This window comes from Medicago sativa, chromosome 2 (assembly GCF_051527215.1).
Source record: "Medicago sativa cultivar Bolivia chromosome 2, Bolivia_mono, whole genome shotgun sequence".
NCBI classification, from domain to species: domain Eukaryota; kingdom Viridiplantae; phylum Streptophyta; class Magnoliopsida; order Fabales; family Fabaceae; genus Medicago; species Medicago sativa.
The window spans coordinates 21,376,687-21,397,304 of record NC_140750.1 but is presented as its reverse complement, the minus strand read 5'-3'; the positions used below and the strand labels follow the sequence as shown (position 1 = coordinate 21,397,304).

The following is a 20,618-nucleotide window of genomic DNA, read 5'->3' as shown; positions in this document are numbered from 1 at the left end:
TTAACTACCACTGATGGTCACTAATCATCACCTACCACTACTCTAACCATCACCACCACCACCATGTAACAATGCTACTACCATTGAACACCACTCCAACCACCTTTGATAACTAGGGTTGGGAATAGGCCAGGTCAGGCCAGGCTTTGATAGGCCTGAGCTTGGCCTACGAAAAAATTTTCAGGCCTGAGCCTGGCTTATGGCTTTTCATAGGCCTATTTTTTTGGTTTGGCCTGACCTATTTAAAAGTTTGGCGTGACTTGAAAGCCTATTTACAGGCCTACTTATTATTAAAGTCATTAAACATTCCATTTTATCTACTTCTAAATAGGCTTAATAGGCATCAAAACCTATTTCAGTGTAAGACTTGTCTATCACTATAAGGCCTTAAAAGCCTATTTCACTATAAGGCTTTAAAGCCTATTTAAAAAGTCCACTATTTGAATTGTTTCTTTATTTTTATGTTTAATATAAATTATATTTTATTATAAATAAAAAATAAATTTTATTAACATGCATAAACAGACCAGCCTATTAGGCTTCATATGCTTTTTTGATAGCCTAAGCCTAGCCTTTTTAATAAACAGGCCAGGTCAGACTTAAACAGACCAGGCCATAGGCCCCTGTAGGCCGGCCTGGTCTATTCCCAACCCTATTGATAACCACAACGGTCACCCTCTGACCACCATTGCGTCCACTTGTCTGTCAACCACCACAACATTATCCCACGAAGGGATTATTCTTAGATAGTCACAAGTCCAAATACAAATCTTTTAGGCACACTTACAAAATATAAATTTCACATCTTATTCTTTTAATTATTTCAAAAGTAATGATAAAGGTAACTTTATATTTTGCTTTTACATTAGAGAGTTTAAACTTGTGCCCATACGTCCTCGTGAGCTTAGGTCAGTTGGTTTGGACAATGCATAAAATATGCAAGGTCCGGGGTTCAAACCCCGACAATCACCAAAAAAAAAACTTGTGTCCATAGTCTTGTGACTATGGAAGATTTGCTCCCCACGAAGATCATCATAGTGGCTATCAAATAGAAATGAGATTCCACTTTTGGACAAGCTTGAAGTACATGGTGGCAATGAAACTAAGTAAAGAAAATAGTAAATAACTGATAAGTTAGCTTATAGCGAATGAACTAGCTGATTGAATTTGTAGTGTTTGATAAAATTAACGGTTGAACAAACTTATAAATATGAAATGACATAAAAAATTATATATTTAATTAATGTTTATTTTTTTTCAATTAAGATTGCAGAGGTAAAATAGAAATAAATAATGATAAGCTATAAGCTTTAAAATATAAGCTACTTCAATTAGCTTATTCAAAAACCATTACATGCTAGTAAAAATATGGTATAGGCTCGTGAGAAAGTGGCGGTTACCAAACGGATCTTTTTTAGTCAAATAAGTTTATAAGACAAGCTATAAGCTCAAAATTATGTCTTACCAAACATACCCGAAAATCGTTCTCAAAAAGGCCAAGCCTTGAATATAACCAATCAATAGTAGACTTTCAAAGAAATGAACTAATTAGAAAAGGGGGAGTAGAAAATAGAGAAATAAAATTGGAGGATTTTGGCTGATGTTTGAGAACAGAAATTAAAATTAAATTATATTGTGATTCAACGGTAAGAAGCGTCACAATACATGAAAATTAACACACAAATGCAATAACCATCTTATACCATTAGGCAGAGTGGTCTAACTCTAAAGCTTAAACAATCGAGTTCAATGTTAAGCATGCACATAAAAGATACATCCAAATTTTGGCAATAGCAATATTCCTCATACATTTGGGTGTCTGCCTATGAGAATTCAGAATCTGAAAGAATCATAATTTGTGAACAAACAGCACTTCCGAGTCCCACTTCCTATGTTATCTTGATCAAAACCATTCTTTCAGAATAAAATATTGATACTCCATATACGTGAAAACAAACATGACATTTATAGTTTAAGTTAGCATTAACATAAATAAAAAGTTTGTTCCAACTATGTACTTTTCAGTTTCAGGGGTTGGTGGTAAGTTTGAAATTAGAACCCTCTTCATTATGCTGGATTGGACTTCAGTTGGTATGGAAACACATCCTCTGGCTGGACACAACGTACTTGGTCCGACCAAGTTCTTTTTGTGAGCTTGGTGAAAGAAATAAACATCTACATTGTTGCTGACTTGCTGCATAAGACAAAGAAACGTGTGGTTGAAAATTGAAATCTATGTAGCCTCTGATGCATTTTTTTTGAAAACTTTGGCACTTCTCAGATAATAATTTCAAATCAATAAGGAAAACATAGGAATTTTCGGAAGTACATGAACTCTAATGGGCGGCACTAGCAGCTTGCAGTAAAAACACAAATACATCCTATGACTAATAATTTAAATTCCTGCGCCTTAGATAGACAGAGCTATAACCCTTATATTTTCACATACTTATCTTGAAGTTATCATTCAACCTCAATGAAAGTATATCATGTCCATTAAAGAATACATTGGTCCTTTAAACTTAAAGACAATAAAAATCTGAATACAACTTCAAAGTAAAAATAAGTATTAATGAGATAACGTAATTTGAAAAAATAAAATAAATGCTTAAATAATGGAGTTCAATGTTAAGCATTCATGAGATACTTTAAAATTTTAGCAAATGCACTATCCCTTGTATAGTTGGGTTCCTGCCTATTAAGAATTCAGAGTCCCTATCCCTACGCTATCTTGATCAAAACCACTGTTCCAACAATATTCAATTATTCATACTCCATTCATGTAAGTAAAAAACAACATAACCTGTGTAGTTTTTTTTTTTTTTTTTTTTGAAACGGCAAATTTTATTCACGTCGAGAAGTTGCAAAGAGCAACCAACCTCGCGGATAGAAGACCAATTACAAAAGGCGCCGCATATATACGGTACACCAAAGATGAAAAGAATCCCAAAAGTGGTAACAACAATCGATGAGGCCGACCTATACTTACTAACACTAAGCATATTCCTGCCTCATCAATGTACTTACTAACCTGTGTAGTTTAATATAGCATTAACAGAAATATAAAGCCCATGCCAACTTTGTACTTTAAGGACTTCAATTGGAATGTAAACCCTTCCTCTGGTTGGACACAACATACTTGGTAGCTCTCTCTTCAACCTTGTTCTTTGAGTGAGCTTGGTGAAAGAAATAAACGTCTACATTGTTGCTGCAGAAGACAAAGAAACTTGCTGTTCAAATTAATGTAGCCTCTGATAATTTAAAAAAAAAAATAATAATAATAATTGGCATTTTACTGACAACCATTTACATTCAAAAGGGACCACATAGTAATAAAAATTCCTAGTTGTTCATTAAAATGTGAATATATCCAATTGCTTGCTAATTGCTAATAGATTTGATTCACTTCTAAACCATATATTATATTACTTCACCTTAGAGGTATATATATCCCTTTTATTTGCAGACACTTATCGAACAAGTATGGGCTCCATGATACTACTATAGAACTTATCATTTAACCTCAAGGAAAGTATCTAATCATGTCCATACTCTTTCAGCAAAGTGTATATGATATTTAAACCTGAGTCAACCATATCCATGTCAGTAGGCCAAAAAGTAAAAATAACAAGAAGCAAAAAGTCAATTTAAAGACTATGGCTTCAATGTAAGTGCGTAGTGTTTTGAGTAATTGCAGTTGATAACATTATTACAATTGCAACCATTATTACTTTAATATTGAGTTTTGGGAGCTCTACACAATTGCAACGGAAAGATCATTGCATGTGCAATTGTCAACACAAATTTGCAGTTTTGGTATTTGCAAAGCAACTACAATTGCAACTGGAACATAAAATATGTTTGAAGTCAATAACCTAATCTGGTATAGCTTAACTTATGCTATAGATTTTTTGGACTAAACAAACACAGAAGGATAAATGACCAACTCACAAAAAAGAATTCCATGCTCATAAATGAAACAAAATTTCCATTTTTGCATATAATATTGGCAAATTATTAGGTGTTAGATTCAGATTAAGATGCATAATGATTTTGAAAAAATATCAATGAAAACATAACCAACATTTGTCTGAGCAGGAAACAAAACAAGTTAGCTAAACTAGCTACAATATGGTCTGTATCAAAAAGTATTCAAATCGAATACTGAACAAGATAACAAAATATGGCTAAAATACCTAAAAAATTATTCATGACAAGCCAGTTTTGTCCCTGTTGTGCGCAAGATTCAGTTGTTCTTCATAAAGCTTTAATAGATAAGATGACTCATTCTTAAAACGTTTTATATACATGTCAAGAAACAACTTCTCAGACACTGTAAATGGGTAAGTAAAGCTTGCATTCTGTTTTCTCAAACCTTTATTGAGAAGAAATTGCACAACAGCGACTTCATTCTGAATCAGCAATTTGATATTATGTGGCACACTATAGTCACTAAATAAAGCTGGATGGCCAATCATACTTGTGTAAATAATCCATATCAAAAACTGAAAGAAATGGTGGTTCCAAATGAAACAAACCAATATGTGCTAGTGTTACAGGAAGGAGTTCACTAGTCACTAACTTATTTTAAGATACAAATGCTGCGCTAAGAATGATTTTTTTATTTAATTTTAATTAATTCTTCTCCTTAGCTTGTTTACTTAGGCTTTGTTTGAGAGTTTGGAGGGAGGGGAATGGAAAGCTTTGAGGGTTGAAAATATAGGGGAAAATTGTAAAATCTTTCACATTTTTTTAAAAGACTAATTAATGTTTGTCATTAATATATTTTTAATTTTAAGAATATCGTAACTACTTAGATTAAATTTGAATTCATGTAAACCCTCTTCAATACAATTTTTGAATTTCCTAAATAAGAATGATTTTGTATTATGAAGAAAAATAAAACCCCAAAACATTCCCCTCTCAATATCGGTACATTTATATTTTTCTCGTATGTCATTTATTCCAAAAAACCTCTCATGACACTTTTTTTTATTTGTTTCTCTCTTTTTGGAAACTGGTTATTCCCATTTTTTGAGGGGAGTTAGTGGTCCTTCTCATTCCCATTTATGGGTATCTTATGAGTATAAATATGAAATTACTTTGCTACATTTCTTGTGAAAATAAATAAAGTTGCTGTGCTACACTATCATATATTATCATGTTTGAAAGTGATAGATATCTAATTCAAACTCATTAATATATAAGCTAATTAATCAAAGAGTGGTCGGTTTTGAGTTCGAATTCAACATTGAAAATATAATAGTGTTATAAAATCTCTTTAAGAAAAAAATTTGAACCCTAAAACAACAACTCTTATCCATTATCTCAAACTAGTTGAACTACCCAACCTCCGATTGGATTCAATTAATAGTCTTATGGACTCTTTTTTTCCACGAATACCCCTAAATAGAAATTAATCCCAATTTCTTGAAATTGTTTATGCTAATAGTCTTTTTTTTTTCCTTCTCAAAAGGCCTGGTAGCTAGAATTCAACCCTTTTTAATTAAGGTGATTAGGTGGAGAATTCAGAGTTCAAACCAGTGGCGGGCCTGGCTTGGGCCTGCTGTGGCAAGTGCCACACCAGCCTAGACCCAATTTTTTTATTTATTTTTTAAAATTATGTAGAAATAGAGCAACAACAAAGCACTTGCTTTCCTTTTCCTTTCTATTGTTCTTTAGTTCTTTCCTCTTTGGTAGAAAATTATTCATGTCTTGATTGAGATTTATGAGGTATAATTATCAATAGTTCATGTGATTTTTTAGGTTTATGTTAATTGTTATGCTTCATCAAATGTCAATTGCAAACCAATTGTAAAACACACACGCTGTTAATTTTCAACCAATTTTATAACAAACACAGTTAATTGTTATGCTTCGTCAAGAAGTGGTTGTGGGGTTATCATTTTTATGTCCGGGTTATGATTAATTTTACACATATTAAATTGTCAAAGATGCTGCGAATTTCTTGCATATTATAGGCAGGGTTATGGTTAATTTTTGTTCATGTTTTTGACATACTATAATGGAGTAATCTAATATATTTTTTTGTTGTTTAACTGAATGAGGATGAAGAATTTTTTTTTGTTGTATAATTTTGTCTTTGCATTATTGAGAGAGAGAAGTGTTGTTTTAGTTATTCTAGTTTTTGTTGTATAACTGAATGAGGATGAAGAAATTAGTCTTTGCATTCTCTTTAAAAAAAAAAAACATCCTTTAATTATTGAGAGAGAGAAGTGTTGTTTTAGTTATTCTAGTTTAATTAAGGGTATTTTGTGAAAAGCTCATTAATGTAGCTTGAACCTTGAAAACGATCTTATAAAAAGGACGACAAATTTTGTAAAAAAAGTATTACATATAAGGATGAAGTTATCTTTTGATAAATAATTAATTATAAAGACCAAATTTAACATTTATATATCTTAAAATTGATTAATGTTTCTTAGAAAAAGGACGAAGAAAATTTATATTTTTGTTTCTTATAATAATGATCAAATGAGCTACTCTATTGATCGATGTGCTTCATAGAAACTAAAAACATAATTATAGTTGAACCGCTAGTTTTACCAAACATTTTAGTTAGCTTATCAGCTATCAGTCACCAGTCATAATCTATTAGCTATAAACTATCATCAAAATATTCTTTCGTCTCAATGATATCCCTATTATCAGAGAAACGTTTTGTTAAATCATAACATTCTTGTCATTTTATTAGAATTGATGTGTTGATAGATATTGTTCAATGTTTTTTTAATAATAAAGATAATTGATTTTTTCTATAACGTCTTCATAAATTATTATTTTTAACTAAATTATATTTTTCCATTATGCCCTCAATAAATTATTATTTGATTTTCTAATAACATTGCATTTAAATGTATATCATCTGGTTACTATTATAAACAAAAATCAACATTTTAGATTCATTCATTAAATGATGTTTCGATATATAATAAAGACTATATACATCATTAATTGAATGAATCTAAAATGTAGAATTTTACTTATAATAATTACCGTTCGGAGGGAAAAAAATTGAACAATCAAGTTGAAAACTGTCTTACATTGGTCCTTACATATTATGTTACCAACTTTTTTAGTTAAGACTTTTATTAATGTAATAATTTATGTTCAATATGACATCTAACTTTTCCTACATTCTTATAACTCTTGTTAATCAATTCTATGTCTAACTGATAGATTCTCACCAACTCATATATGAACTGAATATTGAACATAAATTCCGACAAAAATTGAACAATCAAGTTGGAAACTGTCTTACATTGGTCCTTACATATTATGTTACCAACTTTTTTAGTTAAGACTTTTATTAATGTAATAATTTATGTTCAATATGACATCTAACTTTTCCTACATTCTTATAACTCATGTTAATCAATTCTATGTCTAACTGATATATTCTCACCAACTCATATATGAACTAAATATAGAACATAAATTTTGATATCTAATTCACTTCAAACATCTTTGAAATACATGTCAATTCCATATCGTGCATCCTGAAATTTCGTTTACTGGTTTCAATAACACATTTCAATACAACTGAGACAAGGCTGTAATACATATTTCAACAATAAGTTATTCAATTATTTCTATTTCAAGATATCAATGTAGTTTTATGCTTTCAATAACAAACTTATACTTACCATAATTTTGTTTGTTAATCAAACTTTATTTTTTTCAAGACACTCTACATCATTTGGATCTATTGTACAACTACATATCACAAATATAATTAATTGGTTACATATGATGACAGATCAGATGAAACCATTCATTACTAATGTGAAACAATCATTATACACGAACTTTATCCTTTTAATCTATTTCACAAATCAATTAAATTACATACAAACTCTGGCAAAAACATTCATTTTGTAAATTATTCTTTTCAATTACTGCTAACAATTTTATCATCACCTTTCCAAGTAATACAACTAAGAATCTTAGTTTTTTCACTGCAACATTATACATATTAGATTAAGAGTAAATACTAAATCAATTAAAAATCATAATTAATTACCTGTTGGACCGCCACCGTCGACCCTTGCTCCTCCATCAACCGCTCTTCCCAAGAGTACGATGAAGCGAATGGATCGTGTGAGTCTGTTAAGGCACGCTATAAAGACCGGCAAGATAATGTCTCTCGACCTTGGAACGAAAAGAACCGGCGTCGCATTCTACGATGTACGATTGATAAATCAACCATTGATTTACGGCATGATCAAGATGGAGGAAAGGTGAAAGACACCTTGCAGGAATCCTTTTGCATTACAAAAGGCGGAAGACCATGAGATGCTAAATTGTCCTTCTACAATCACTGAAGAATTGGATGTGCTGACACGTAAAAATCAGGCCTCATGCATGGTTATTGAACTGTCGGGTGACTATTCACCCTTAAATATAATTGCAAACCAATTTTTTTCAATGATTAACGACATTGCAAAGACAGGAATCCTATGCCTACCATACGCATATGAAGATGAGTTTGGCGCTACAAAGGTCGCTAGGCGAGTGCTTAATAATTCGAGTAAGTGATGCAGACCTGGAAGGGTCTGTTGATTTTTATTCGGCTGCGTATATTGTGGCAAGGTTCATCCGGCGATTGCGTTAGTAGCTTGGCAGAGGTTCTACAGGCTAATGATTCAAATAATATGGTTTCGAATCTGCAGCAAACTGCAAAATTGCAAATCCATTGAGTGTAATGTTTGATTTGTTTATTAAAAGTTTAGTTTTAATTAAATTTGAAGTTTTAAAGACATATTAACTGGTGTCTAATTTGGATGGAATAATTGGTTGAACTTATTGTTATGTTGAAAGTTGAAACTAAAAAAAAAAAAAAATTACATGCTGTATGAAGACTTGGTCTTTTTCAGTTTTGTGTTGTTTCTAAGTTTTCACCTAATTAGCTAAAAACATTACACATATTGGATCCATTTTTTTTTTATGTTATTGCCTATATCTATATATTCATGCAACAACTGATACTGCAAAACCCAATGTTATACACAAATATATAATAATATTTCATTATTTGTTCTGAATTCTATATAACTTCTTTACAATAAATAATAAAGACAAAAAACGTGTGTGTATAACAGGAGAGGACAATACAAAAACAATGCATGTGGTATGTGCAATATTTTTTTTCCGAATAAATATACAAAATAAACAAATTAAGATCTATAAAATTAAACAACATCATTGTTCCACACTTAATTCATTACTTATAACTAATATAACAGTTCTAATAATATTAAAGTGATTTATATTAAATACAACATTGGTTATAAAAGATAAAATTATAATTAATGTAAACAAGGATTGTGTTACAAAAATGGTTGGGAAGAAGTTCAACAATACTACAATTTGCCACAAATTGTTGAAGTTAATTTTGACTATTTCAGTGTAAATTTTTTCAAGCTTACAAAAATTGTTTAGTTAGTTATTAACATTGTATCCATACTACAAAAATTTTAGAGTTATTAACATTGTATCAATACTACAAAAAATGTTTAGTTGGTTATTAACATTGTATCCATTTCCATTTGTATACAGTGACTTATGTTTCATGATAATGAATTTATTTTCCGTTTTATGTTTTAGTTTCCCCGCATCACTTATATACTATCTATGGTCTATAATGTATGCTTCAATGTAATAATAAAAGTTCCACATCATATAGACTAAAAAAAATTACTCAGCATTTTTTCATATGTCATACTAATTTACTAGATTTACTACATTATACAATATAAACATTAACTATTCTTTTATATTTATATTATCATTTAATTAAATATCAATATGTTTATACGGTTACAAACTTTTCCACGTTTTTTCTGTTTCTAAATTAATCCAGCATACTTGCTTTTACCCCATCGACTGGTCAAATCAAATAATATAGTGTGTTGTACTTTTTTCGATTACAAATAATTACGTGCACTATGCATTCTCACTTTTCCCATACTAAACGACTACTACTTTACTTTTTTTTTTTCCGATAACTAACCATCAAAATTAAAGACTATTAAATGCTTCTTTATACCATGTGAAATCACTTCATACAAGTGCTTATATATTCAAAATTATATATATACACATAGTTCTACCACATATTTCCAAAACAAGTAGAGCATTCTTCTATCATCCAAAATAAACTCCAACAGACCTTATTTCATCATTATGCAATAAAGACCAGATACTTATTTCATTTTCTTCAACCATATTTCACCTTTTCAACAATTATTATGTTTTTAAGAATTTCAATTATTATTTTTTTAGATCATTGCAGAATTAGATCCTATATTTATTGTAGAATATTGCAATGAACTTGAAGAACAATGGCTATTAGTTGATGATAATGAGAATCAACATATTTTTAAATTTAACCAATGTCTTACAATACCTCATCTAACACATGGATGGGGGACATTAGGATCTTACTATCAAATCAATGTTTATGGTCTCATGTCTTTTACATATTTCGTGTAAAATATAATATATTTATGCTTTACTACCTAATATTACATGTTTTGTATTGCAACACTATCTTTTTATTAATTATCATTGTCTATCATATATACTAATTACAATTTACTCCTTCATGCGTATCAGTTACAATTAGTCTTTATAATGTATTCAACCAGACTTCTTCAAAAAAAAATGTATTCAACCAAATTATATAACAATTTATCATTATTTAAATTTTTCATTACCTAAATTTAATTGGTACAATCAATATTATTTTTCTACATTAATTTATAATAACAATTATAATTAAAATATTTTCATTTTAAAACAACAATTTATTACTATGCACGAGTTTGTTACTAGTTTCACATTAAAAAACAATAATAATACTACATATTATTTTTCTATGAGCATAAGATTAGAGACTAAAATTTAATGATAAAGAATGGACCATACCTATATTTGTTGGGAATATTTTTTATCATCAGGGTTGTTTTGGAGGAATCAAATTGATGCTTTTCATACTTCTTTCTTTGGTTTCCCTTCAAACTCCCAACACTATCAACCTCATGTTCATCCATCAAACCAAATGGATCATAACCCATCAAACTTTAAATACTATCAACCCTATGTTCACCCATCAAACCAAAATGATCATAGCTAAACTTGAATCTACTAAATTCAATATTCAATCGTTCCCCTTAAACGTCTTTGTCATTCAATCGTTCCCCTTAAATTTGGATCTACTAATCTCTTAGATAAAAACAAACTCAATAAAACAGGGATTCCTTTTCTTTCATGGTACATATACCTCACACTTTTTATATCTCCTATAATAATTAAATTAAATCATAAATTTAAAAAAATAGTAATTGAAAAAACCAAAAATACATAATAAAAGGAAAAGAGAAAAACATAAACATAGTTCACATATAACATCCATCTCTCATAAAGTGTTGGTAATAAAGACAAAAATAATAGAAGTTGTTCCGTAAGAAAAGAAACATAAACATAGTTCACATATAAATAAGGGCATAATAAAAAACGAAAACAAAGAGAAAAAACCCTAACACATGAAGGAAACCAAAAGCCAAAAAACACAGATCAATGAAGGAAAGAAAAAAAAAATATTTTCGTGGTGGAGACTTGCTTTTTTGACATCCATTGTTTCCTAGAAACACATGGAAATGACCAAAACGTGTGTTTTGGTCATTTCCATGTGTTTCTAGGAAACAATGGATGTCAAAACACAATTACCAATTTTTGTACTATAAGTATAACCTAACCATTTTTACCACTCTAACTTTTCACAACTTCTCACTTTTTTGAAAACTCGACCGCTCTCTCTTTATATCCTTAAACAACTTTTTCTATAATAAAGATTGTTGTTGGTGTCATTGAAATAGATAATCATGGTTAGTTTGATTTTTTACAATTTGAAAGCAAAAAACATTTATATTTTTACTTTTAAACAAAATCAAAATTGCATAAAAAACATCGTTCATAATTTTCAAACGTTAGTGCGATAATAAGAGCGAGTGCCTGTCTTTTCCTTATTACATATACAACAACAACAACAACAATAATAAGGCTTAAATATGCAATTCGTCCCTATAATTTGGGCGCGTTTTGATTTTCGTCCTTGTAAAAAAAAAAAAATTAAAAACATCCCTGCAAATTTTTTTCTTATTTTAAAAAAGTCTCTGGCACCACTTTTTTGCTGACATGGGATGGTTTTGGCCACGTGGCAGTTGCTGACTGTGCAACTTTTGCCACGTGACAGTCCTTGTCATTAAAAGTTTTTTAATTTTTTTTAAAATTCTGAAAATAATTTTTTAAAATTAAAAAAATCATAAAAAATTCCAATTTTTTTTTAAATATGAAGGAAAAAATTGGAAATTAGTTTTTTTTTAAATCTGGAAATAAATGTTTGAAAAATAAAATTAAAAATTATATGATCTCAAAATTTATAACTTTTGAAAATATAATTTTCAGTATTTTCGAAAAAAAATGTAATATATAATTTTCAAAAATTTAATTTTTCAGATTTTTTATAATTTTTTAATTTTTTTTTTCAGATTTTTTTAATTTAAAAAAAGAATTGTCAGAATTTTGATTTTTTTTAATTATGTGGCATGTCACGTCAGTGCCACGTGGCAAAAGTTGCACAGTCAGCAACTGCCACGTGGCCAAAACCATGCCAAATCATAACTGAAGTGGGGCCAGAGACCTTTTTAAAACAATTTTTTTTTACGGGGACGTTTTTAATTTTTTTTTACAAGGACTAAAATCAAAACACGCGCAAATCACTGGGACGAATTGCATATTTAAGTCTAATAATAATAATAATAATAATAAATGAATACATAAATGCACTTATGACATGTAGCATATGTATGTCCAATTTGTCACTAATACTTTTATAATAAACATTTTATGTTTTACAACTCGCATGCATCCACATATATTATATGCTTTTTTTTTTTATTAAAGTGGAACAAATAAACATTTAACAACTATCTTTAAATGATTTTATTATTAAAAAAGCTAAGCGAATATATTAAAAACTAACAAAAGCTCTTTTTGGTACATGGTGTGCTAAAGGAAGCTAAAGTGTTCATATGTTGCAAAGACGAAGACAAGCTACTACACATCAACCGAAAGAAAATAACTCATTATGTTACAGCTTGAAAGCATAACAAATGACTCAATCTTCAAACCGTGTATTCAAATTTGAAAAGGACATAATACGATTTTAGCCACCAATAAGCTTGAAGTTTAACCTTTTCCAATAAAGTGGAAAGTTTTTCCGTCTTATTATGAAAATGCCTCATATTGCAATCCTTATAAATAAGAAAAAGAACTGAAATCCAAATAATGTTAAAAGTCAAACAAGATTTGTTGGAAAAGCCCCCAAGACCTCCAAACTAAGTAAAATGCTCAATTAACGAGCCATGAAAACCCGTAGAAAAACCTAATCAACCCGATATCAAAAGCCAAGTTGATTGTAGGAAGCACGAGTAAAAAACAGACGGTCTTGATCCTCCACCATGCCACAAGTAGCCGTGCACAAAGAATCATTGTAATCCAAAATGTTTGTCCTAAAAAAATTCTTTTTTGTTCCTAATCTATTCAGAAAAAAGCGCCAAATAAAAATATTAACCTTAAGTGAAATTTGCTTAAGCCACAAAACATGATTAAAACGGTCATCAACACCAACTTTAGAAGTTGTCTAAAGATTACAATCATTTTTTACTGTGTATCAATGGGAAGAATGAAGCTTCCAGATCCACCTATTAGTCACACCAACTTGCAAAACAACAAGTGACAGTTGCTCCGCACACTCCCCAACAACCCTTCCTCCCACGCAAACAAACTCATACGCTAATCCCACGCCTCACCATTTGATTCCCACCCTAAAGAAAACATCTCCACAACCATGGGTAATTTATTAACAGCAAGATCAAACAATCAATCACATCTATCTTTAAATGAGATTTAAACTCGGTATTTTGAGGTTGTAATGATAAATTATTAGCATTGAGAATTTGAGATAGCATCAAATGTTGTATACATCAAGTGTTGTATACTTTATGTTAAGTTTCATTGTTCGATTGTGACTTTTTATTTCTTTTAAGACACACAATACTTTTTATTCTTTTACTTGAAACACCAAATACTCAAGAATTAATAATATTCCATTCTATGATTTCCATTTTTATTTGAATTAATAGCAGTTGAGATGTTTTCCTCTTTTGATGCCTCTGCACCTCATTATCCTTTATAAAAGAAGGCAAAAAAATTCTTTAGTCCCCTTGACTTACTTTTAGGAAATGATTTAGTCCTTTAACTTTTTTTTTTTAAACTTTATTTTAGTCTTTCGTCCACATTTACATAGAGATTTTTTAACTTTTTTTTTTAAGAAGCTAAATGAGATTTTTAAACTTCAAATGTCAACATATGAAGATTTGGTTTTAAAATACAATTTTTTTGTCAAAAAGGGTAGTGGCTAGAATAAAATAATTTTGTAGTGATATTGTTTTTATTACAATGACATTTAACTGATTTTTTTAACTAAAAAATTTAAATAATATTACAAAAAGTGTAAAATTATAATATAATAGTTTAAATGAAACATTCTACACCAAAAGTAAGTATTCCGTTAACCAAGCAATGATGCTCAAGTAGTTAATGAACTTCACCAAGGACGATTCGTTCCCAAACTTGATTCCTAGGTGAAACAATTCTTGATCATGATATCCTTATCTCATGGCCGAATCTCGGATTATCAGCGCCCCTTTCTCCTGTAATCGAAGAGTTAACGCAAAAAAAAAAAAAACTAAGTATCCCGTTTATATATGGGTATATACATCATATTTGTTTTCTTTCTTTCTACTCAGTCACACCAACTCTTTTATATAAGTATCCCGTTTATATATAAGCATCATGTGATCCAAGAAGCGTTAGCTTCTTTAACGCACACAAGTCTCTCTCTCTCTCTCTCTCTCTCTCTCTCTCTCTCTCTCTCTCTCTCTCCCCCTCCCTCCCTCATTTCACTTAGTCATATATGTGCACTGCGTCCTCATAGACGACTCTGCTTGTTCATGTTTTTTCCATTATTTGTAATTCAATAGGCGTGTAACGATAAACACCCCTTTTCAAGCTAACTTTTTCATCGGTCTAGAGCTTTCTCTAGCTTCTATGATGGAGGTAACACTATGAATCTCCTCGTTTTATCTTTCGCTTTTAGGTTTTTTCTCCTTTTTTCTTCTAGTATTGTGGCTTTGCCACCATGCTTTGATTGGAGACGTACAAATTAATGTAGTGGATATGCCATCGATTTCATTTTTATGTTGAGTGAATAATCTAAATCTTGGATCGCATTGGATTATCTATTTATTTATATTTCTCACTGAAAACCCCAATGAGCAGCGGCGGTTCTAAGGCCTGACGATCCCGGGCACTTGCCCGGGCTCCGACCCAAATTTTTTGCAATTTTTTATGTAAATCCTTCTGAATTTCTTATATTAACCCCTATAAATTGGGCAATTTCTTTATATTTTTGATTATTTGCTTGCAATTTCTTATGTAAACCCCTATAAATGTGTTGCATTTTTTTTCCCAAACTTTATAATAATCATGGCTCTGCCACTGCCAATGAGGTGCCTGTGATATTATGTTTCTTCATGCTTTTATCTATGTCGTTTTGATGTATATTTTAATTATTTTTCTTCAATGATCATTGATCGATTCTAGTTTTTTCAATGATGCCAGTTTTTCAAATGATTGATTTTTTGCTCAGAGAAACATGACCATTGAAATTTCTGCATTTGTAGTAAATTCATGGACTTGAGATCGGGGTTCCTCATGTTTCATTTGATTTTGTTTTTACTAGGAACTGATTTGACTAATTGATTAAGTTTGGGTTATGGTTTTCCCTTGTCCAAGAATTATCCTTTCGCAATATTTTGATTTATGTTCATAAAAAAAAAATAGATTCTCTATAAGTTAAGAAGATTGGCTCGGATTTGGAGAAACTGTTTTTCATTTTATATTTGGTAAAGTATGTTCTTTAATTGTGGACCTTGTACTTAACGTCTAAGATTATATTTTCGAGGAAATTATATGAAGATGATTTTAGTCATTTATTTTTTTGCTTTTTCTAAAAATTTATTTATTTTATTAGTTTAACTATATCCTTTTTTTGTTGTTGTTGTGATGATCGGTATAAGCAAAGTAAAATACTAGATTACGTCTATGGAATTATAATCTCAAGCTTTTGAAATTTTACACATACAAAGTTACTGGCAAAGTGAGTCATGGTTTATGGGTGATGCACATATCAACGCCCTTAACCCCAATCGTGACCCTGACTTTGAATATTGGAAAAACTCTAACCGACGTCTGGTTAGCAGTGTAACATTTTCAAAATCGAGGCGGATACCCACAAGTGCGTGTCTTGTTGTCATGCGTAACACATCATTTGAAAAAAATAAAGACCTAATCCTTCTATTACCTTGTCTCTCATTTTTACCCTAGCCACCAAAAGTAACCTTCATTTTCTACTATTGTTGGTGTCAGTGTCAGGTAGTAGTTTTTTTTTTTGTAAAACCTTTGAAAAATTGAGTGTAGGAATTGGGGTTCTCCTTAGTAGTAACAGATTATTGAGAACCATACATTAGGTTTTTATCAACTCACATTTTTATTTGTTGAAAATCAAACGCATTTATTATTTTCATTAATAAATATATTTTAGAGTGAGTGCATATATTTGTCATTGTTATACATCATCCATCTCATTCTATCCGATCTTAATCATACAACACACATTTTGACTCCATAAATCACACATAAAAGTAGTTGAAATTTTAATCGTCTAATTTTATTCAGGCGATCTGAGATGCATGACTTCATAAAATACATAGGATTTTTCTATTGCTCATAATCTTCTTTTATTTTATTTTTTTACTTTTCTTAAAATTTATTCATTTTATTTTTTATTTTTTGCAGGAAACTATAGTTCATGTTGATAACATTGAAGATCAAAGGGACGAAAAATTACTTCGGATTGGAGATAAATACCAAGCAGAAATTCCATCTTGCAGATTGAAATTTGACTGCAGTTATTCTCCGGAGAGTCCAGATGATACTACAGAGACACCTACCTTCAACAAATGTTCAAATGATATTTGGACTAAACTAGAAGTAGAAAGTTTAATGCTTGGATTGTATATATTTGGGAAAAACTTTTCTCAACTGAAAAGATTTATTGGTAGTAAGACCATAGATGATGTACAATTTTTCTACTATGCAAAATTCTACAAGTCAGAGAATCATAAAAGGTGGCATGCATATAAGAAAGCAGTAAAAGAAAATGAAGTTAAGGGAAAACTTTTGTCAGAACCAACACATCATCACCACATTTTGCGTCATTTACTCAACAATGAGTCCGAGGAATGGTGCAATAAAATATTTGAGGTATTTACTGCATTCAATTATTCCTAAGTTTATCCTATTTCATTTCATCATTACAATATTACATAACATCATAAACAAAATATTTACCAACACATCACTCATAATGGATTTGAATCCTCTCTCATGTAAAAATGTGTTGTCACACAGCAAATATTAATTATGTTCTGGTTAAACAAAATATTGTTGCTTTGTTGCATGCAGGGGATCCAAAACCCTACTAAATTCATGCTCAAATAGCTCACATTATTCTTGTCTTTATACACCATTGGAACACCACTTCTACAATTGAAACCCTTTTCTAGTATTTTGGCTTAGATTTATTGTTGTAATGAATGTTCACTTTTACAATTGTGTTATTTGCTAAAATTAAATTCAATCACATTGGAATTTGTAGGTGTGTAAGAACTTCTGGGGAGGAAAATTGTCGCTGGAAAACTATGTTTTTGCTTTGAAGGATGTAGTTGGAGTTGAAGCTTTTATCGATACAGTAGGATTCGGTACACAAAATGATCTTACAAATCTTGAAGGAAATGCTGTGAAGTCTATCTATGAAATTCTTGAAGAAAAAGATTTCTCCAAGATTACATCATATATAGAAATAGTACACATCCTTTCAGGTGATTTTAGAATAAGCAAGACTCAGGCCAGCGACATTTTCTGGGAGGCTGTTTGGCCTCGATTACTTGCGAAAGGTTGGCATTCAGAGCAACCTAGTATTAATCTTTCTAATAAGAGTGCTATCATTTTCATTGTCCCCGGAATTGATGAGTATTCGAGGAATCTAGTGAAGGGTGTGGATTATTTTGATTCCATTAAAAACCTCCTCGACGAAGTTGCTTCATACCCTCGACTAATCAAAGATCCTGCTTCGAAAAATGATTCTGATAGAAAAGACTCTAAAGGGAAGCAAATAAAGGAATCTGATTACGTTGGTGTAAGGTACTTGGATAAGGGGAGCACTAGTGGAGCATCTGCCAACTTTGAAAAAACTCCTTCAATAGAAGTGTCTCCAAAAGAAACTACTATTGATCTTAACTTAGCAGTGGCCTTAGAAAATGTTGAAGGTGATGAAACTGTGGTGAATGAAGTGCCTGCTGAGGTCAAATTCGATGAGCCTAATGTTGTTCCAGTTCCAACATCTGAGGATCAAGTTAGGAATCAGGCTGTAGAAACTCCGAGGAAGAGCAGAAGACCCCCAAAACCAACAAAGAGAGCATTGGAAGCTGTTGTCGATAAGTATGAAGATGAGACGAGCAATAAGAGGAGGCGAATGTGATTCACCATGCACACAACAAGCTGATGAATGCCAATGTTGTAGTTTGATTTTCTTTTTATCATCATGATTACAAATGTTTTTTAGGATTGTATATTTATCACATTGTTAATTTCTTTGTACTGCTTTCCATGCTTAGTTTGAATTACTTTCTGTTGCACATTCTGAAATTACTTTCTGTTTCCATTAGTAATTTTTTTTTGAAGAAGCTAAATAGCCCACCCAAATTGGCACCAGAGAGAATCGAACCTGAAACCTTGCGGAGGAGCACACTCCCAAGATCCAAGCCAATACCACCAGGCCAACCCAAGTGGGTTAAGTTTCCATTAGTAATGTTACATTGGCAAGTAGTGGAATTTCTATAATTCATCTCAGTTTCTATTGCCCATTGCAAATTGTTTGGATCATCTGTAGTATAACAACACTATAAAGGGTCTGTCTAATATGTGCAATATTGCACATGTTAGTCTAACATGTGCAATATTGCACATGTTAAAACAACTAATAGTAATAATTTTTTTTTCGAAAACAACAATTATTTATTCAAAAAATTTACATTTAATATTAAATGTACAAGTTTCAATATAAAATTTCTATTTTAAACTTCTTAATCATATCAAAGTGAACATAAGATTGTAATTATTCATTTAAGTAGCAAATTAAATAGATGTTTAGATCATTTTTTTTATCATGTTCATTGATTGATTGTTAGATTTCAAATGTTTCTTAAGCTTATTGTAAAATCATTTGAAGTTTGTGACATGATATTCTATATTTTTATATTTAATTAAGAGTAAACATTCATTTTGGTATTTCAATGGGTCAGTTTTAGCCCTAAACATTTTTTTATTAGTTATTATCAATCACCTCATAAAACGGCACCGAAGTGTGTTGGACCCCGGGGATCCTTGTGTTTGTGTACTTTGTGGTGAGGTGGAGGAGACAACGTCCCATCTTTTTTTGCATTGTGAGGTGTCGTTGTTAATTTGGCGTAAGGTGCTAAATTGGTTAGATATCAATTTTATCACTCCACAAAATTTGCTTCTTCATTTTGCTTGTTGGAATGGTGAGGTGATCTCTCGAAACCTTCGGAAAGTTTTATGTTGATTTGGCATGCCACTATTTGGATGATTTGGAAGGAAAGAAACTCGAGGATTTTTAAAAACCAATTCAAGAATTTTGATGAGGTTTTTGAAGATATCAAGGCGGTGTCTTGGTGTTGGTCTTTGAGTAGATTGAGAATAGCGTCTTGTCTCTTCTACGAGTGGTGGAATCCGAGAGAGTGCATTAAACGGAAGTGATGGTGTTGCCTCTGTTGTTTGGCTTCGGTTTGGCTGGGATTAGTGCATTGGTTTCTTCTGTTTTTCTTTCCTGTTTTGCGGTTTTGTAGGCAGCATGGGTTTTGAGTTTGGTTTCTTGTCTTTAGCTTTTCCTTCCTTTTTCTGTTTTCTGTGCCTACTGGTTTATTGGGCTGCATGTGCTCTAATTCCTTTGTAGGTTGTGGCCTTTTTTGCTGCAACCTTTGCGCCATTTTGCACACCTTGTGCTTGGCTATCAATTGAATATGCTTTCTCAAAAAAAAAAAATCACCTCATAAAACACACAAAGGAAGATCCTTGGTTTAAACTCGGATAACCTCAGAAAACATCCGGTCTAACAATCACATTATTTTCAATTGAGATAAATTTTACGAACTTTTACTAATTAAGTTAATTAACAATCATGTGTTATCTAAGTGGAAATTGATTCATAAAATTGTAAATGAAATAAAATGTTCTAATTATTAGCGAGAGTGCCTTATGGCTCTATTTAACAAAAATAACGGATATCTAATAAACTAACTCTTAACTAATTCGTTATAAAGTTATTCTCT

General features: G+C 30.9%; 1 protein-coding gene and 1 long non-coding RNA gene across 2 annotated transcripts; one reads left to right on the top strand and one right to left on the bottom strand.

The window, feature by feature from the left end:
- Positions 1 to 1,598: 1,598 nt before the first annotated feature.
- Positions 1,599 to 4,474, bottom strand: LOC146945457 (uncharacterized). Its single transcript, XR_015026391.1, has 4 exons — positions 4,197 to 4,474; positions 3,435 to 3,583; positions 3,032 to 3,208; positions 1,599 to 2,803 (listed from the first exon to the last, which is right to left on the bottom strand). It is a non-coding gene; the product is annotated as an uncharacterized LOC146945457 (long non-coding RNA).
- A 3,629-nt stretch (positions 4,475 to 8,103) lies between these two features.
- On the top strand, positions 8,104 to 18,850 carry LOC146945456 (uncharacterized). The gene is made up of 3 exons (XM_085748070.1): positions 8,104 to 8,261; positions 16,920 to 17,472; positions 17,867 to 18,850. Exons 1-3 carry the CDS (start codon positions 8,104 to 8,106, stop codon positions 18,746 to 18,748), a joined length of 1,593 nt encoding a protein of 530 aa, XP_085604196.1. The 3' UTR covers positions 18,749 to 18,850.
- The last annotated feature ends 1,768 nt before the right edge of the window (positions 18,851 to 20,618 follow it).

What these genes read in the sequence shown, in the direction of transcription:
- LOC146945456 (XM_085748070.1), top strand. Translation starts at nt 8,104, where the DNA reads ATGAAGCGAATGGATCGTGTGAGTCTGTTAAGGCACGCTATAAAGACC. An exon ending in ATGATCAAGATGGAGGAAAG is followed by an intron (nt 8,262 to 16,919) that starts GTGAAAGACACC and finishes TAAAATACATAG; the next exon opens with GATTTTTCTATTGCTCATAA. An exon ending in GGTGCAATAAAATATTTGAG is followed by an intron (nt 17,473 to 17,866) that starts GTATTTACTGCA and finishes TGGAATTTGTAG; the next exon opens with GTGTGTAAGAACTTCTGGGG.